The 21,163-nt window shown below is 39.4% G+C and overlaps 1 protein-coding gene across 1 annotated transcript in view; it reads right to left on the bottom strand.

Moving 5' to 3' along the window:
• The window catches only part of mcf2la (mcf.2 cell line derived transforming sequence-like a), an 82,220-nt gene that overhangs the window by 51,248 nt on the left and 9,809 nt on the right, over positions 1–21,163 (bottom strand). The window contains exons 2-3 of the mRNA XM_007891616.2: positions 18,590–18,673; positions 2,364–2,478 (exon numbers count right to left, since the gene is read on the bottom strand). Coding sequence (XP_007889807.1) covers positions 2,364–2,478; positions 18,590–18,665 — 191 coding nt within the window. The 5' untranslated portion in view covers positions 18,666–18,673. The remainder of the gene's footprint in view (positions 1–2,363; positions 2,479–18,589; positions 18,674–21,163) is intronic.

Raw genomic sequence — 21,163 nt, 5'->3', positions numbered from 1 at the left:
AAATCGTCCTCTAAGATGGTGTCTCCCAGCTTCTCCTGCCAAGGCCTTCCAATAGACCAGATGCATCCGCACATGCACACCCAACCTTTGTGGAACATCCACACCAGTCAGAGCACCCCATTGTGGACCTATGTCTAACTCACCACACTGGATAACTAATCGCTGATCCCTTTTCCATTGGAGTAATGGGTTATCCAGAGATTACTTACGACAAGTGTTCCCCAGTTCCAGTCTGATCAGAGCCCTGTATAGTTTGAGGTCTGTTAAATTTATAACAATCCAAATAATAATCCTTGCATTTGATATAGCTCCTTATCACATTGTTAAGGCGTCTCAAAGCGCTTCAAAGAATATATTGTAAAGTGGATTGACTGTATATTTTGTGGGTAAAACATGGCAGGCAATTGCGCACAGCAGTGTCCCACAAACAGTTGATTGATTGACCACATTTTTTTCACAGCAATGTCATGCTCTGGATTGGAAATAAGAATCAGGGCCAATAGCGACATTTGAAGAGGAAAATCTTAGAAATTGACTCAAAGTCAGGACGGCAAGGTTCATACCCACATAGTCTTTAGGAATAGATGGAAAATTATGATGTTTCATAAGATGCAATGTTATATTCCATAATATGCAAAATTCTAAGAATAATTTTTTTTGATATAGCACCTAGGATTTTGAACCATTTCAAAACGTTTCACAGCTAATTGCTCTCCAGTATAATGACTATTTTTGTTGGCAAAGAATTTTCATCCAGAACATCCAATTCATATCGTTGTGGTTTGACATTCTTGTACAAAATACAATGAAACATAACTGCCAAATGGGCACCAAAAAATTAAGGATCTTAAATCTGGAAGAAAGGTGAAACCTTTAGCTGCTGAATACATATGACATTTCTAGAAATTAGTCTGATTGTATCAGAAATGCAATGCAGACAAATTTAAAATCAATCTGCATAGATGCAAAGTAAGATGTTCATCAATTCTCTCCCACTTTCCTGAACACACGCAAGACAATAATAATTCACAGATCAGAAAATAGTAAATGTCAGAAAAAGTAAAAATTACTCATCTTGACCAGTCAAATTGATAAACAGATGAAAACCAATTTATCTACTTAAGCGAGATTTTTTTTTAAAAAAGATTCTATTTCAAATGCAAGAATTATCATTATAGTTTTTATATTCTGAAAACTAGAAGGATTAAATGAATTACATCATTTAATAAAATATCCATCTCTTTTCAGTGACAATAGGCCCAATTTTTTCAACCTTTGCTTGTGGGTCAAAATGTTTTCTCTAGCATTATCCTGGTAGAACCCTTCACCCTCTATGGCCCTGTCATCCTTTAAATGACAATAATGGGGAGGAATAATTGGTTACCTCATTGCAACTTTGATACTTTGCATAGTAAACCCTTTGACAAATTCCACATGATTTTTAATTAGATATTTGAATACAATCTGTTTTACAATGCTGTGCTAGTTTCTGAAAACTTTAAATATTCAAAGTGTGAGTCACATGCAATTACGTAGAGAATTAGTTTGCCATTATTGTCCCATGTCCCATCAAACATTTCACCAGCTAACATATCTCATTAACTTCTTTTTTTTGGAAAAAAAAGCCCCAAAAAGAAAATATTCATGCATCTCATTTTTCCCTTTCAGTCTAATGTCATTAGAATTCTGGCCATGTCTCATGGCAAATATGCCTGAATCTACACTGAATGAAACAAATTTGACATTTAATCCAACAGTCAGAGCAGGAGTTAAAACTATAAAAATTAAAATACTAAAGTTCAGCACCAGTCAACCAGGAAATGTTTTCTCTGGCAATCTGAAGTTCTCCACACAATCTAATTTCAAGACAAATTTCAAATAGCGAGTGTAATTAAGAAATGAAAGTCATATAAAGAAGGTGGAAATTTACCATCACCCCGTTAAAATAGAAATGCAAATCCTTCACCTTTCATGTCACAAAGAGCTTCACAGAATTAATTGTAAGTTTATTGACTATTTTGTCGGTGAAATCTAACAAAATAGTCACTGCAAGCCCACAAAATTGTGGTCTAAGTCAACCCAAATGTAAAACCACATTCAAGTATAATTTAATGAGTTAACTTATCACCATTGAATTCATTAATATTACTGAAGCCTGGATCTGATGGTTTGATTCTATTTTTGAGATCGAGCTTGTTTACAACAAAACAAGATCAAACTAAATATTTCACATCTTGGGATGAAATGGAATATGCGAACCTAACATATAGCATATAAATAATTCTATTTGAAACCCAAACCATCAAAGAGTGAAAACCTGCTTGCATCCCCCATTTGATCGTATGCACCCATCAGGTACTCACCTGGGAACACTGGTCAGATAGGATATAACACTCTGAAATTCCTGTTCAGGGATATCACTAAAACTTGGATAATCTGGAAAGGTTATAATTGGACCACCATTTTCTGCTCGACCCCCTGAAATTGAGATACAAGAAATAAATAAGACCATTAGCATTGCACAATTAAACTGAAGGAAATAATAATCCTTGCATTTATTATAGCATCTTATTACATCTTCGAGACATCTCAAAGCGCTTTACAGAATATACAATATATATTTTGTGAGTGAAACATGGCAGTCAATTGCGCACAGCAATGTCCCACAAACAGTTGTGGATTGAGTGAACAATTTTTTTTGAAAGAATTATTACCCCCGGAAAAGCAATCCGCCAATCGACTATCAACCAGGTTCCTACTTACTGCTAGGTGGAATACTGCATGTGGAATAAGGAAACTTGCCCCATGTTTCGCCTTTCTGGGAACCAAACCCAGGTCTCTCGCTTGCAACGAGTCTTGCTTCCCCCACCAAATTGCTTTCAGGTCAGACCAAAGCACTAACTTTGACTGATTAAAAAGCACGAGTGGTCAAATCACTACTTGAACATGTTACCCATTGAAAGTATTCCTTGCAATCTTTTGGGCTGTGATTATCGGCTCCCAAATATGAACATATGTTGGAAAAAGGTTCAAGTCAGTGAAGCAGCTCATACACATCATAATTAAAATTAAGCAACCAGTCCTCTTCACTTCTGGCTCCAGCTTTATCAATCTCCCGGTTGCTCAACAAAGTTTCTTAAACTCTATATCCAGCCTTTGACCAAAATCACTTCTCTCCAACTCTCAAACCTCATCTGACTGAATTTCTACATTACTCCAAAAGATGGCTGAAGGCACAGTCGAAGAGGAATGTCTTTAAATGGGATTTGAAGGAGGCAAGAGAGGGCTGAGGTGGAGGGATTTCGGGATAGAGTTCCAGAGTGTTGGGGCAGAAATGCTGAATGCAGGGAAATTGAAGCAGACCAGTATCCATCAAGCAGGGGGAGCGACAGGCTGATATGGGTTTAGGAGGTCGGAGAGGTAAGGGGGAGCAAGACCATGGAGGGCTTTGAAGATGACAACGAGGATTCTGTACTTGATTCTCTGTCGGATGGGGAGCCAGTGAAGCTGGACAAGAACGGGGTGATTGGCCATGGAGCCTGGTACGGGAGAGGACACGAGCTGCAGAGTTTTGAATAATCTGCACCTTGTGGAGGAAAGAGTCCAGCGAGCAGGCAGTTGGCATAGTCAAGCCGGGACACGATGAAAGCGTGGATCAGGGTCTTGGTGGGCTGCAGTGAGAGGCAGTGGCGGAGGCGGGCAATATTGCTGAGGTGGGGAAAGGCTGAACGGCTCACGGCACAAATGTTGGGTTTGAAGGATAGCTGGGGGGGTCGAAAAAGACATTGAGATTTCGTATTGGCTCTGTGAGGTGAAGAGTGCAGCCATGCATAGTGATAATGTCAATGGCTGAGGTGCGGTGGCGCTGCCTTGCCAACATTGAACTGGAGGAAGTTTGCTCTCATCGAAGACTTGATGTCAGACAGGCACTACCTCATCTAAAATTTTGGGAGCGTGGGAGCAAGGCAACGCAGTCCTGGTGCGGCAGTCACAGGAGTGAGGCAATACTGGCAAGGGAGCAAGGCCAGTAGGACATGCCAAGACATTTTGCATGCACAAAGTGCACATTGCCATGGTAACCAGATAGCTTGGTTAAGTAAACTCAAGATTATCTCACCTGTCAAAAAGGTCACCAACATCCACTGCTCCCCACATCCGTCGGCCCCACTCTTGCCAAGCTACACATTCCCGCAAAGGATTGACTTCAAGACTTTCATTTTGCACTTGAAATCCCTCTACGTCCTTATCACATCTAACTCTGCAACCTACTCAAGCTCCAACTTCCTGCACCCCACCTCCCACACCAGAAACGTAAGTCTTTGCACATCGCCGAACCTACCATTCTTGGCTGGGATTTCATTTCAGCCACGATGCTCCCCACTCTCTAGAATTCACTCCCCAAATCCCTCCATCACACACCCTCCCTCAAGCGCGAAGGGAAGCTGCCCTGCATGAGGGGCTCTATATAAATGCAAATTGTTGTTGTTGCTTTCAAAAGTCTTCTGAAAACCTATCTCTTTGAAATCATTTAGTCACCTTCCTCCAAGTTCCTATTTTTCACCGTACTCAACTTGCTGCTCTGTCTCTTTGCAGCACCCTGAGACATTATCCTTTGTGAAAGACGCTAATTGTTGTAATTACACTTAAAATGTATAGCGCATGTTCATCTCCCAGGACTGCTGCCATCTTATTTAGAATTTAAATACTCTTACTGTGATTAAACAAATGAATTGCACTTTTAAACTAACAAGAATCGAAACCTATTCAAAAACGGTGACCTGCAAGGAAAACTCTTGAAAGCAGCAGCTTCTGAATACAGATAAATATAGAGCAGTAACCATGGCAATCAATATATTCCTCGGTTACTATGCAGATCTGACACCATCAACCCTGTGGACAATTCCAACCACACACTTGATCTAATAGGTTTTCAAATAAAGAGAAAAATAGTTCTCATTTTACTTCTGTACAAAACAGATTTTATATCTTACTAAGTAAAGATTAATCTTGAATTACACAAGCATACATATGAAGATTTCTTTTCATGAAAAACAAAACTCATCCAAAAGCAGACACGCTCAATCATATTTATTGTGTCGGCCACACTCACAACGTCACCGACAGTAAAGCTCAGCTTTTTTTTGCTCTGATGAATTTTGTGAGAAAGAGGAGGGATGCTAGGATTGGAAAATAGAATAAATTTAGCGTATCTTGTTTCAGCTTCAAGCTGGTCTACTGTTAGCAGATTCAATGCATGAGTAAAGCTCCCTCTATCTCTTACACCCCCAAGAATGCTTACTCATTGCCAAAGCAAAAGAGCAGCTCACAGACCTACATTATAAATGTCACATTTTGAATTTCCCAAACCAGCAATCCTGTACCCATCTTGAGTGAGGCAGCCAACTTAGTGCCAAATTAAACATAGCTTTGTTTTGAGAGTCGATTTTTACTGAGGAGTGGTTCAGATTTCTCAAACTCATGATACATAGGATCACCTACAAAACACAAAGCAGACTTTTCTTCCATAACTGGGCTTGAGTTGAACTCACAGCCCAGAGTTGAAAAGACAGAGGATCTTCCATTTTAGCTTTTGTTTCCAATTTATTTGACGACACACTTTGGGGCATTTCCATTGCTGCATCTGCCTTTCAATACTGAGCACAGCATTTAATCCTACATTAAAATGGAGATTGCACCACATAATTCCAAAAAAGTATTATCATTTAAGACATAAAAAATAATTTTACAAATACGTCATATAATGCATTAATTTCTCCTTAAGGAACTAGGTCATGCTGGCTTGCAAGAACTCTGCTTCGATCTGTTTTGGGAGTGGAGTTCATGCATGTTTGTGGGGGTCAGGGTGAAAGTCACTCCATTTTACAGCATATCCTGTGAAGCATATTCCCCCTGGCATAAAAGGTTTTAAAAAAAGCCACACCTTGATCATTTTTATACTGGATTACTTGGTAAGCAAACTTAATAGAAATTGACACATATTGAATCCCCAAACCTAATTACACATGCTTATCTTTGAGTGCCTTTGAAATCACATTTGACTTCTATTTTGTGTTAAACTCCAGAGTTGTACAGAAATGTAAACAATGGACATCGCATTTGGCGTTCAAATCAAATTTAATAGACATTCATCATGATTCCTTGAAAAAAAATTGGTCACTCAATCCACGATTGTTTATAGGACACTGCTGCGCACAATTGGCTGCTGCGTTTCACCGACAAAATATACAGTCAATTCCCTTTACACTGTATTCTGTGAAGTACTTTGAGACGTCTCAAAGACATGATAAGCTGCTATATCAAATGCAAGGATTATTATTATTAACAATATTAATTTCATCTCTGAAATGTTTGTATTTTTTCCTGGCACAAATGCCTTCCTATCAAAACACACACACACAATATTTCTCTACAATAAGGTTAAATCCAAATGTTTAAACATTGGATCCTGCAAATATTGGACACTGCAAATCCATTTTTTCCACCAGAGATTTCTTAGTCACATATGAAATACAAACACACATTAGACATTTCTATGAATGGAACTCTATAGATGATACTCCGGAACACCAAATATAGAAAAGGGTATGGAGAAGAGCAGAGAAAGGCACGAGAATCGATCAGATTCTATGATGCTCTTCTTTAGGATGCTGTCAAACAACGTCAAGATACCAGTCACTCAGAAGTGCATGGGCAACTGCAATTATTTAGACAACTTTAACCCTGCCTCTCCTTGGTTTCTTTGGGGTTGAAAAAGCACTCAAAACAGAAGTGCCAGTCATGCCTCATACTGGAACACGGATGTCAGAATTAAAGTGTCTCTTTTCTAAAGAGCCCTATATACATCACTCGACTTGAGAGAACTTGGCTCTTGAGTCAGAAATTGCCTCAGAGCAGTGCAACTGGACTTTCTATAGTCCTGTGTAATATGATATAGTTCTTCGTCGCGCAAGAAAGAGTTGCACAATGTTTCGCGGAGAACAAATTATAAACTGATCAAAATCATTTTAGAGGCAATTAATTGGAATGCAGAACCAAGAAAATGAAGTAAATGGAATATATTAAAGGATTATGGAAAGGAAACAAAGTTTTTAATACTGGGATTGCAAACCAGATCAGTCGGGTAAATTATACTCGCTAGTTTGCAATTTAATATATTTTGTTCAAAATTCCCCCCAAACGTTTTTTTTAAATCAGTAAGGGCTTTTTTAAAAAAAAACTCCACACTTGTATTCAGGCTAAACGGAAAGCAAAGCGCAGAGATTGGAAAGGCGGTGAAGGGATTTCCATCTGACAATCTGAAATCACAAAATAAAAGTTGCAATTAACAAATCCCCTGTGTGAAGATCGCTTTTAGACATTTATATCCCTAGAAAAAAATGTTGAATTATCACAATAACTGGGAGGATTATATTATCATTCGCACATTAGAAAAGGTAAGAGTAAGAGTCAGGCAGATTACAGTTAATGGCGTGATGGTCAATATTAATAAAGGTCTGATCTGTTCATAACAGACAACTCCAAATACATCCTTAAGGGATTAAGATGGCTTTATCCGTCTCCAATAATGAATTACAGTAAACCAAAGGCTCAGGAAATTGGGGATCAATGTCCTTCATATCAGTTTTCATAAATGAAAATTGTGAAATTCTAAACCCAGTCAGTACTCTGTAATGCACAACACAAGATGGCTTCAGTATCACATGCATTGTGACAAGTTAATATCTAAAAGGCATGCAGGGATACGGGTTCCTCCCTTGAACATCATGGAAACAAAGTACTGTACTGGATGAAGACTGGTTAATTGTTAACTTCGCTTTTATGAATTTGAGGAATGAAGGATAGCAGATGCTATTCTAATATTCAAAGAAACAGTATATGAACCTAAAGAAAATAGACTGGAGAGCCTATCATTAACAATCAGTACATGTTGGTGTTTAATGGGACAGGAATGGATGTTCACCTAAGAACACAAAGTAATGAATAGTTACTACGGCTTCAGTGGACATAGCTGGAATTTTATTTACAAAAAGTTAATTTAAATTAGCAGATGAAGGTTGTCCAATGAATTTACATTAAACTCCTGATAACTCAGCACTCCAAGGAGAAGGGCTCAGTGTGGAGTAGCAAGTTAGGCCTATGTATATAAATAAATACAATTGGGCTATTGATAGCATGATGGTGATGGTGGTGGGGACAATTTAAGACAGGGTCAAGTTATTAAGGGTTGACTGTAGTTCATTATTGGAGAAGGATAAAACCTTGCATTTGAGAAATTTTAAGGTTAAGGCTGATAAAATGAAGGAAAATTCGTTAGATGGGTACAACATTGGCATGGCCATAGCAAACAGTGGCAACAATTGTAAATAAACAAGAAAGCTGCAGCTGCATTTGTACATTGTGTGACGGATCGCCATGTGAGCTGCGATTCCAGCCAACCATGTGATAAACAGAGCCTCAGGCAGCCAAATCGGACCGGTGTTACCAGGATTCCAGTAAAACAATAACCTGGATGTCATTACTGACAAGTTGTTGTTAAATAAAACCAAACTGAATCCCGGGACTCACTCCCTCATCCTTCATATGATACGCTTGGACCAAATGTTCCTCGATTCTTACTTAATGTTCCAAAGACATTATCAATCGTTAACTTTACAAACAACTCATAATAAAAATCAAATCCCTGATCAATATTCTGAATACAGTGTATGTGAATTCTTTATTTAAAAAAATGTATACAGCCATTCCCTTCCCAGCAACATAGAGCATAGAAGTTTAAATCTTATTTCCTGCAGGGAGAGGAACAGCTTCCCACCCAGCCACATCAGCATCAATGAGTATCTATTTCTGAATATAAAGTGTAAACTATCTTGGATAGCACATCCTGTAGCATTATAACATTGCTGATGATATCAAGTGAGGTGACAAAAATAGAGATAGAGCACTCAAATGATAAGCATGAATTAAGCAGACAGCTGGAGAACGAGATGGATTATAATGTAGATAAATACGTACTGAAGCAGGAAACATATGTACATGATAAAATAATCACATTAGGAAAAACCAAGGGAGGAAAATGATTAGAGTGTAATCATTGATCATTCATTAAGTTTCCAGTTGACGTAAAAGTTTTCAAAAAAGTTAATCAAATACTAGGTCGCATCTAATAAACATTGGGATTTGGAACTCAGTAAAGGCTGATACCTCAATGCAGGACTGGGGATAAATAATAACAATAATAATTCTTGCATTTGATGTAGCACTTTTCACATCTTCTCGACGTCTCAAAGCACTTCAAAGAATAGACTGTAAAGTGAATTGACTGTATATTTGTAGCGAAACACAGCAGCCAATTGCGCACAGCAGTGTCTCACAAACAGTCATGGATTGAAAATGACCAATATATTATTGTTTTGTTTTGGAGGAATTATTATTAGGCGTGTGGAGTAAGGAAACATGCCCAAGGTTTTGCCCTGCCTGGAATTGAACCCAGGTGTCTCACTTGCAAGGCAAGTGCTCTAACCACTGAGCTACAGGACTCCACGGATGTGCTGCTTTGTCAGAGAAGCCGTCCTCCGGATGAGACTTTAAACCAAGGACTCATCTACCTGTTCAGGTGGCATTATTCGAAAAGCAAAGGCAGTTTTTCCAAGTGCCCTGACCAACCATCCCCCAAATAAAATTGTTGGTTCCCTTTATGGCTGTTTGTGGGATATTGCTGTGGGCAAATTGGCTGTCACTTTCGCCCACAAAATAGTCACTGCACTTTACAGTATATGCTGTAAAGAGCTTCTCGATGTGAAAGGTGCTATACCAAATGCAAGCAGTATTATTATTATCTGAGAAGTCAACCGCACCATACGTTTGACGCATCAATTGTTTATTGTAAGACATTAAACATCCAGTTCGTGGGATGGCTCTGGTGTGTTAGACTCTAGATGGTGGGATAGAGGTAACTGAAACAAACAAAAAAAAGCTAGGGATAAGCTATGAATTAGCTTGCAGAGTTTCAATTAGTTTTCATTACGTAAAAGTTGCAGAAGAGGTAAAATCCAGGTCCTTAAAATGCTGATCAATAAAATGATATAGATGTACTATTATTGGTTTATAACTCCCAACTATATAGCTGTGATAGATTGTGATATTATGTTCCACCTTCAAGGGTTTTAGTCCAGCAAATCATCTCTCACTCGTATTCTTGCCTCTTGCAATCCTAACATATGAACTATGCAAGGGCAAAGAGGGTAATTCACCCCGCCTTTGATCTTTTTATATACTTTGGAGTTGCCTTACAGGCAAAGCATAGGTTGACCATCTCACTTGGACAACAATTCTTATCAACTATCAATTCAAAAGCTCTTTTGACAGATTAACTCCTCATGGAGAGAAGCCCTGTTGGCAGTATTCACCATCTGGTGATGTGTTCAGTTCTCCTCCCTCTCAGATGTCAACCACAAATATTGTGTAACCTAATGCATTCTAATCTCTTCACCAGTGCCTTCCAGACCACAAATCAAAGGGCAATAAGTAAATCAAGGTTAGGTATATAGTTCAATATTTATTTCAACAGTTTGATCCAAATTGAATTCAGCACCATAGTGGAGAGGGTGAACACATGGTCAATCATATTGCAAGTTCCCAATGACAAGTCGTTCTGACATGGGAAGCTGATGTGCCACAAGGGATGGGGAGGAGAGCATTACCAGAATGACCATCAAGCCATTTCTGCTCATATTCTAAACAAATTGTCCAAGAGTTGCAAGTCATAGGCCATTCATCACAGGAGGTACTTGCCTAGCAGAGATTAGAATAGCTCCCTGGGGGAGGGAGGCTTTCCTCCTGTTCTGCCTGGCCAATAATATGATTAATTGGACATTTACTTCATGATTAGTTGTGGGACTTTGCTCTGCGCAAATTTGTTGTCATGACTGCCGACAAATGCACAGTCAATGCATTTGCAATACTGAGATGTTCTGACAATATACACACATCAATTGCAAGAACGATTATGATCCATTTCAATAGCCAATAGTCTTAAGATTACAGAAAAACAGAAAAGGGATTGGAAGGAATTTACTCACTCAGAAGGTTTTTAGGGTTCGGAATTTATTGCAAGTGGATAGTGTGGCTTGATCAAAACAAGCATTCTTGAGGGAACTGGATAAGTATCTAAGCAAGTATTGGAACAACAACAAGCATTTTTATAGCACCCTTCATGCACGTAGCATTCTTGGGGTGGGGAGTATTGGGAAATAACAACTATGGGAAATAGCGGAAAAGCAGGATTATTAAAAAAAGCAATTTGAAGAAAGATAGCAATGGCACAGCCCTAATAAAGTTACTGACATTAATTTACTGAAAGAAAACTGGATTCATGACAGAAAGCAGATTGTGCTAACAGCATATTCCAGCTCAGGAGAGTGCCTGGTTGAGGTTCCCAGTGAAACTGCTTCTGGGTCCTCTGCTTTTCGCATTATTCATGAAATAGCGGGGCATGTTAACTTTATAATTAAAATGTTTCGGAAACAATCTAATGTTATGAACAGGAGAGGGTAATGACATTCAAAGAGACCAATTAAGTGAATGGGGGAAGGAAGGCCAGTCAAAGATAAAGTTACAAATATTGGAGCAGGAGGCATGAAAGACATGTACACAATGAAAGAATATCCATTTGCTGAGGTGAAAGAGGATCTTGATGTGAATATGGATCAGATGCTGAAAGTGTGGACATTGCACTTTTGACCCACAGGATATGTGCTTTGCTCAGATCATGTTCAGTTAAGCTAATGTCCAGTTAATCAGTGTCCAATGCATCAACAAAAAGTATAATAAATGCCACAGTCCATTTTCAGTCCAATCTTTATGCTGGAATGAAGGTGAGGGGGGAGTCATAGCCAGTCTAATGCCTGGCTTCATTCCAATGTGAAAGTGAGTGCCAAGTATAATTACTAGACATTGCTATTTTCACTCCAAATGCCAGTGATGCCTTTCAGGGCAAAGTTCCAAACATGAATTCAGGACTTAAGGGCCAAAGATATTAAGAAAATCATGAAACTGAACTACTGTACTTTTCATTTGAGAAAAGGATCAAGAGGAAACGTGACCCTGAAAGGAATAGAAAATGCAGAGCCAAGTAGGTTATGAAATTGGATTGTGAGCACAGACTTGGAGACATGAATACAAACCTAAAGTCTCAAACAGGATTTCAGATGAAAAGGCCATTTTCCCTTACATAGTTACAGTTGTGTGAATTGGGTTCCTAATTAGAACAGATAATACTCATAGATTTTATTTTAATTGATTAATGCTTTGTTAAGAACAGGATTAGGATTGTAAAACGTGAACATGGACAACTGAATGTTGCAGAGAGCATAATAGATCCTGTGTTGCTAAGACCTTCAAAAGGTCAAAGAAGGCAAGTGATCTAAGCTGATGTGCAAGATTAAACAGGTTATCCAGGATATCCTGGTGCTGAAATGAGTAAGGTAGATAGAAAATAGACTTGTGCCACAGCAACTGACTGACTCTGCTCTGATGCAGCATACTTTCAGAGTACAGTTCCCACAGAATGTGGCAATCGCCAGTTACCAGAAAAGGATCCCACAGTTGTTAGGTCAGGGTATTAAGGGATATGGGCAAGGGCAGGTAATTGGAGTTGAGGTACAGATCATCCATGATCTTATAGGACATGGATAAGGACATGGCAGAGTCCCTAAATGGGTACTTTGCATCTGTCTTCACCCTAGAAGTCACAACAAGTCTGCCAACGATAGAGATGCACCAAGGGGATAAGGACAGCGAGCAACGTAGGGAAATGTTCATTAGTCGAGAATTGGTGCAAGGGAAACTGTTAACACTAAAAAGTGACAAATCCCCTGGTCCGGATGGCTTGCATCCCAGGGTTTTAAAAGAGGTAGCTTATGAGATAGTGGAGGCCTTATGTCTGATCTTCCAAAATTCCTTGGATTCTGGAACAGTCCCCATGGATTGGAAGATCGCAAATGTCACACCACTGTTTAAAAAAGGTGGAAAGGAAAAGATGGGGAACTATAGGCCAGTTAGTCTCACATCAGTGATAGGAAAAATTTTAGAATCATTGATTAAGGATGTGGTAGTGCGGTATTTAGGGAGCACAATATAATTAGGCCAAGTCAACATGGTTTTATAAAAGGAAAGTCATGTTTGACAAATCTCATAGAGTCTTTTGAGAATATTTCCAGTAAACTAAATAAGGGTGAATCAGTGGATGTGGTCTACTTGGACTTCCAGAAGGCATTCGATAAGGTGCCGCATAAAAGGTTAGTCCAAAAGATAAGGGCCCATGGAATTGGGGGGAGCATATTAACGTGGATTGGGGAATGGTTAACGGATAGGAAACAAAGAGTAGGGATAAACGGGTCCTTTTCAGATCGGCGGGATGTGACTAGTGGAGTGCCACAAGGATCAGTCCTTGGGTCTCACCTATTTACAATCTACATCAACGATCTAGATGAGGACATCAAAGTTAATATATCTAAATTTACGGATGACACAAAACTAGGAGGAAGTGTCAACACAGAGGACGACATTAAAAAAATGCAGCGCGACATAGATAGGTTAGGTGATTGGGCAGGTAGGTGGTAGATGAAGTATAATGTAGGGAAGTGCGAAGTCATCCACCTAGGTAGCAAAAACAGTAGAGCGGGTTATTTTTTAGAAGGGGAGAGATTGGAATGTGTTAGCGTCCAGAGGGACTTGGGTGTCCTTGTACACCAATCACAGAAAGTTAGTCTGCAGGTGCAGCAGCAATTAGGAAGGCGAACGGTATGTTAGCATTCATTATGAAAGGATTAGAGTATAAGAGTAGGGAAGTCTTGCTGCAACTGTATAGGGCCCTGGTGAGACCACACCTGGAATACTGTGTGCAGTTTTGGTCTCCTTATTTAAGGAAGGATGTACTTTCCTTGGAGGGGGTACAGCGTAGATTTACTAGGTTAGTACCAGGGATGAAGGGGATGAATTACGAGGATAGGCTGACCAATTTGGGCCTATATTCTCTAGAATATAGAAGAATTAGAGGGGATCTTATAGAAACCTATAAGGTCATCAAAGGTTATGATAGAGGAGATAGTGGGAGATTGTTTCCCCTGGTTGGAGAAACTAAAACCAGGGGTCACAACCTTAAAATCAGAGACCAACCCTTTCGCACTGAGTTGAGGAAGAACTTCTTCACTCAAAGGGTGGTGAATGTATGGAACTCACTGCCCCAAAGGGCTATTGACGCTCAGTCCTTGAACATATTCAAGACTGAGATAGATTTCTTATTGCAAAAGGGATTAAGGGATATGGGGATAAGGCAGGGTTACGTTATTAGCTGGAGCTAGATTAGAAGGTCAGCCATGATTGAATGGCGGGCAGACTCGAAGGGCCGAATGGCCTACTCCTGCTCCTACGTGTTATGTTATAGAATGGCAGAACAGGTTCCAGGGGCTGAATGGCTTACTAATGTCCCACCCACTTGTAGATTTGGATAATTTTGTAATTTTTTTGTTGGTCAGCCTCTGACACATGCGGAAACCCATCACCATTATTAAGAGTATCCAAAATGGGTAGTTCCATTTACATAATGCATGAAAATGTTGCTGTGTCTGGAATGGAATGTAACCTCTCTTCACAAATTGGCAAGACCCAAGGCTTGGGGAACTCAGAGTGAGGTCTGGGGTTACTGCTGCAGGTCAACCAGCTAAAACAGTATAGCTCGCCATCGAGAGCACTATCTGCCAACTTCCCACTGCTTGGCCAGTGAGCACTATCCTACCATTAGGGCTTTAACATGCAATGTTATTTTGTAAAATTAATTTTGTAACAGTTATCCAAAGAACACATGGATCTGAATACTCAAGAGTGTAAATTCATTCTATTGTAGGAATTGAATTTGTGTTCTATGGCTCAATATGCACTGTATAGTTAAGTACACTAATAAATATATTGGCCAAGTCAGTCCCAGAAAAAATACTTACTTTAAATATCCAGTTAACAATATTTTAATCTTCTCTTATATGATGTTCTATTTGTGTAAGAGACCACTAACAACTTTTACGCTGTCTTATTTCAATAATTCAGGACTGCAAGTGAAAACAGAACATTCACATCACAAATGTACATCAGTCCAAGCACAGAAGAAGGGAGGAGCTGTATTCCAAATGCCTGGAGCATTTTCCACCAAATTTTCTTTCTTATAATTAAATCCATGGTCTGACAGTAAGAACACCTCCGATCATCTTCTGAGATACATTTTGGTTTCAATCCTAAATTACCTTGAAAGACATCAAAATGACCGATTTATAAATTGAAAGTGATTTTATATTCTGCAATTACAGTTTCATCAGATTTTTAAAATCATGGGCACGACTCTCCCTCTTGAAATCCATCGCAGCTTTTGTTCCAACTTGATCTCATGCTATTCTCATCAATGCCTGGTAACAGACCAATATTGACCTTCAACAGTGAAACATCTCATACACTTCGACATTTGTACCACTCTTAGCCACAGGAAATAAAAGGACATATGATATAGTAACATGTTCTCAGGTTCAGGACTGCTGGTTCATGAGAAAAAAAATCTCCATTTCCAATTGCGTCATTCGAAATCCTAAAACAAGGTCTTATGAACAGACATTTAATTACAATTCAAAAGGTCAGTTTGTCAAAGTATTTCAAGGGTACAAATGAGATGTTTGTCAAGCTTCCTCATTGCATGCAACTGATTAATTTTTATTTGGGGTTCTACGCCAAGATAAATTCCAATATTGCTTTTGAAAACAAATACAGTTTTGCCATGCTAGTAAATGCTAAACTAAAACTGCAAATGTAAAGCTTTGAATTGAATTGCTGTTATCTTGTTATCAGAGCAATAGGTATGGCTTACATCCAAGAGCGTATTTATGTTACGAAATAATAGTAACAAAATAAAAGCAACCATCAATTATAGAGCAATTTCATTCCATTCTGTAGCACACTTTGAATAAAAAATCTTGAGACTATTTTAACAAGGAGGTAAACAACACACCATTAAGACAACCATCTATTTGACAAGCGTTAAGAATATTTGAAAGGAAGGGCTTAAATTCAGATACAAAAATAAATCTTCAAAAAAGAAACCACAAGCTTAATCTTCCCCTAAAATAGTATTTGTGTAGCTCCCAGTGCATTGGATGGCTGAGAAATAGTACTCAATCTGTAAAAACATCACTGGCTAGTGCTATGTAGGGTTAATTTGTTTGGCTGCAAAGTTCTGGATGAGTTTCAGTCTGCCGAAGTGGAGCTGGGGAGGCCAATGAGGAGATTTTAGAGAATTTTATGCAAAAGAACTAGGTTGTTACCAAGTTAAATCTGAAACAACTCTCAATTCTCTTTTCCAACAGAGCTTTAAGTCTCAAAATCATCCTCACTGCTCTTTGCACTCACACCAATATTTGTGTGATTTGGGGTTTTAAAACAGGTTGCCCAAAACACTCCATGAGATTCAAAATGTGAACTGAATTAATTACAATAATTTATTTTGATTTACAATTAAATACTCCAAGACAAATAGAATCCTCAAACTCACTTGCCCCACAGTAATCTCATTACCAAAACTAGCAAGCAGACTTGCCATCAAGTCCTTAAAATGTCATAAAATGCCATTATCTTTAATGCTTTAGTTATAGAGCAAACAAGTTTGGAGAAATAGTCTACCAAAAAACAGGAACAAACCATTTCAGCCAATCAAGCATGTTGCATCAGTGTATTAGATTATCAGATTTTTTTGTCTCAATTTCCCCTTTTTTTTGCCATACCCGTTAATATCTACTTCTCAAATATCTAATCTCTCTTCTAAGCATTTCTACGTATTCCACCTCTACAGCTTTACAGGGCAGAACATTCCACATTTTTACAATTCTTTGTATGAAGAAATAGAAAAGATAGAAAACACCATTACAATTAATGACAACTCATTCGAAAATCAAGGTTGAATCAAGGTTTTTCATTCAAAAGGTGCTATAGAGTGGAATGAAATTGCTCTATAATTGATGGTTGATTTTATTTGGTTACTATTATTACCTAACAAACAATTTGGATTTATAGTACCCTTTACGGAGAGAACAAACATGTCAGTTCCATTTACCTTCCCTTTTGCCATACCCATGTAGTTTATTGACTTCAATTTCAATCATCTTGATTCTGATTTTACGACTGTGCTTCCTTGTAACGGAGGCTTCTACCAAGGTGAAGTGTTGTCGACTATTTAACCTATCGATTCCTCTCATTATTTTAAATATTCAATTAAATGTCAGGCTGGCACAATGGTAGCTCTCTCGCTTCTGAGTCAGAAGGTTGTGGGTTCAAGCCCCACGTAGGGAGTGGGAATCATATAGTCTAAATTGACATTCCAATACAGCGATGGGGGTTGTTGCATTGTCTGAGGTATTTTGGATGAGGTTAAACTTAGGTTATGTTAAAGATCCAATGGCACCATTTGAAAACTGAGTTTCTCCCAGTGTTTTGGCTAAGACTGCCTAAAATAAAATTGCTCACTCACTCCATGGTTGTTTGTGGGACACTGCTGACACTGGCTGCTGAATTTCGCTCATGAAATGCACACTCAATCTACTATACAGTATATCCTGTGAAGTTCTTTGAGAAGTTTTCCATGATGTGATAAGATGCTATATCAAATGCAAGGATTATTTTTAAATCACCCGTTAACCTCCAAGGAATACAATTTCAGTCTACAAAACCGCTTATCATATCTGAACTCTTTCAGTCCAAGTATTAATCAAGTGAATCATCACTGGACACCATTCAAGCCTAATATTCTTAAGATTAATTTTTCATTGGCTGCAATTAGCGCTTGGACGTTTATGGCAGCCCACGCAAAGGCTCATGAACATAAAAAAAATTGAATAACTGAAGTTTTACTTCCTGGCATACGGTTCTTATTGCTATTAACAGACCCTCGTTAAGTTTCAAATTTAACCAATATTCAATGCCAGTTAATTACCTTACAAGTATAAAACTAAAAGCTGGTGTCATTAGACGTTCATAAGCCCAAAGCAACACATTTATTGAGGACTTATTGATGTAGAATTCCACTTAAATTAAGCAACAAATCAAAGTGCACTGCACTAAACTACACAATAAGCATCAACGGCACTACAAGAAATTAAGTATAAAGCAGACACCATTACAATTAATTACAACTCAGATGAAAATTAATCATCCCCAATCTCAAGGTTTGAAGCGCTTTGAGATGTCCTCAAATGTGAAAGAGGCAAATGTCAACTATATTGCATTAAGGTAATATTGGAGATTGAATTTAAAAATGCAACAGCATATTATGCACCACAGTGATAGTGATAACACATTGTCTTATTGTAATTAAGTTATTTTAGTATTTACACCAAGTACATGAAGAAAGCCCCATGTACATCATGCTAACAACTCCTAGGAGATCCTGCGGTGGAGCTGACAGAGTGACATACCCTGCAGGAGAAGAGCAGAAGAATTTGTAAATGAGGAACTGATAGCTGAGCCATAGACTAAGGCTTACCTGACCGAAAAGCAAACTGTTTAGTCAGTTCTTCAGCAATTGCAGCAGCATATAAAGGACCGCTGTCTTGCTGCATGATTTCATCTAGAAAAGAGCAAAAACAAGAATCACCATCTACTGTCCTGTTCACACCAACATTTTAGAAGATACTATATTTGCCTTTCAAGACTACAATATCATAATTTGATTCATTTTCAAAAACAACTATAAATTGACTATAAACCATGATAATTCCTCATCTTGAGGAATTATATTGGTTTCCTTAACACTCCTAAAAACTCCCATCAATTCCAATGGATCAACCCCCTGTTAATCTAATTCAATGGCATGCTAATGCACAGACTTCCTATCCACTCCTCTCTCTTGCAGGCTCTAGATCCAAACAGAACAGCTGTTTTTAAAGAGACTGGAATTCTGATTCACGTACATTTTCCCTGACTTTTTTTCCCCCAAAAAGGTCAGCGTTGATCTACTTGCCAACCAAGGTTATCAGCAAAACATGGGTTAACATCAACCTGAAGTGAAAAGAATTGGCATTCAGGTGGATGTTGATACTATTCAGTACTAATCAGATGAGATATTAAACCAAGGTCTCGCCTGTCAGTCCTGGTGAATAGACCCCATGGCACTATTCGAAAAGAGAAAGGAGTTTCACCCAGGGTCCTGACCACCATGCCCCCAAATAAAATTGGTCAATCACGTCATGGCTGTTTGTGGGACATGGCTCTGTGTAAAATTGGCTGCTGCACTTTGAGATATCTTTCCAATCTGAAAGGCTGGCCACGTGATTGGAACTTAGTGACAAATAACATGTTTCTATGGTGACAAAACAGTGCAGCTGCACAGTTCATCTTTTTGTAAATTACAACTCTTGTTGAACCAGAAAATACATGAAAATACACAAGATACCTACATTAGTTCCAATCACAAGTACTTAATTTGCGGCCCTCTCCTATTGAAAAAACAAGTTGAATCGAAACAAATGTAAGGATTAGGATTTCTTGTTGTTTTGGTCTTGAGCTCCCTACCCTAGGGGACACTTTTCATGGTAGGAGATTCAAGAACAAGACGGCATGAATTCAAGATGTGACTCGGGGAGTAAAAGGAGTGGGTCAGAACAATGTCTTCCACCAGAAACTGTCCGAATAAGTTATTTCCCAGATGTGGGGCTCTTATAGGAAAGATGGTTGAGGCATTTTTAAAAAAAATGTTGGTCAAGCTCATGCAACAACAACAAATTACATTTGTATAGCCTTTCAAATCAGGAGGACGTCCTAAGAAGCTGAACAGTCAGGGATACTCACCCAAGCTAGTGATTGGGATCAGGGTGGTGGAGGAGAGGTATAAGAGGATGACTGAAGGCATGGTCGAAAAGGAGGGTCTTGAGATGGGTCTTGAAGGAGGCGGCGAGGTGGAAGGACTGTGGGATGGAGTTCCAGAGGGTGAGGGCAGAGATGGTGGGGCGGGCAAGGCGTGGGATGTGAAGCAGGATGGAGCCCGCTGAGCAGAGGGAGCGGACGGGTTGGTAAAGGGTTAGGAGATCAAAGAGGTACGGAGGAGCAAGACCGTGGACAAGGTGAGAACCAAGATCTTGAACTGTATCCTCTGAGTGATGGGGAGCCAGTGGAGCCAGGCCTAGATGGGGGTGATAGTGTCACAGAGCCTGGTGCGGGATAGGACACGGGCTGCAGAGTTCTGGATGATCTGCAGCCTGTGGAGGGAGGAGTTGGGGAGGCCAACACGCTGGGAGTTTGCGTACTCAAGCCTGGATGTGATGAACAGGTGGATGAGTGTCTCGGAGGCCTACGGTGAGAGACAGTGGCGGAGCTGAGCAATATCACGAAGGTGGGGAAAGGCGGAGCGGGTCATGGCATAAATGTGGGGGATAAAGGACAGCTGAATGTCGAACAGAATGCCAAAGTTCTGCATTGGTTCTGTGAGGTGTAGAGTGCTTCCATGAAGGGTGTATGCTGTCAGAGAGAGGGTAGCAGAGGGTATGGAAAAGAGCAAGAAGATGTGGATGGATGGCTGGCTGCTTGGAGGAGCAAACTACAATACAAAAAGTGGGGCAAAAGGCCTACCTTATTGCCCCCATCCACTGGCACTCCATCCCGCAGTCCCTCCACCTCGCCCCCTCCCTTGCCTCCTTCAAGACCCGTGTCAAGAACCTCCTCTTCGACCATGCTTTTGATCACTCTGCTTACCCCCTTGCCCTCCATCCTCCCTGATCCTGACCCCCAGCTTGAGTCCGAAACTCTGACTGCCCACCGCCTCGGGACATCCTCCCGATTTGAAAGGTGCTATACAAGTGTAATTTTGTTGTTGTTGACACTTCTCTGGGTCGATGAAGATTGTTAAGGGAAGGAAAATTTTTTTCAAAATTTACAAAATATAGAAGGCAAAAATTGGTTGTGGGATCATCATGGAAACAAAAATGTCAATGGGCACTGAAGAAATCAAATGTGGTTTGCATTGAAGTGCCTTGTGATAGCTGGCCATGTGATTGGAACTTTGTGGCAAATAACATGTTTTTACGGAGACAAAACAGTGACAGCTACATGGTACACCTTTCGG

The sequence above is a fragment of the Callorhinchus milii genome, unplaced genomic scaffold, assembly GCF_018977255.1.
Source record: "Callorhinchus milii isolate IMCB2004 unplaced genomic scaffold, IMCB_Cmil_1.0 Scaffold4, whole genome shotgun sequence".
NCBI lineage: Eukaryota > Metazoa > Chordata > Chondrichthyes > Chimaeriformes > Callorhinchidae > Callorhinchus > Callorhinchus milii.
This window is presented reverse-complemented; position numbering and strand designations above follow the sequence as displayed.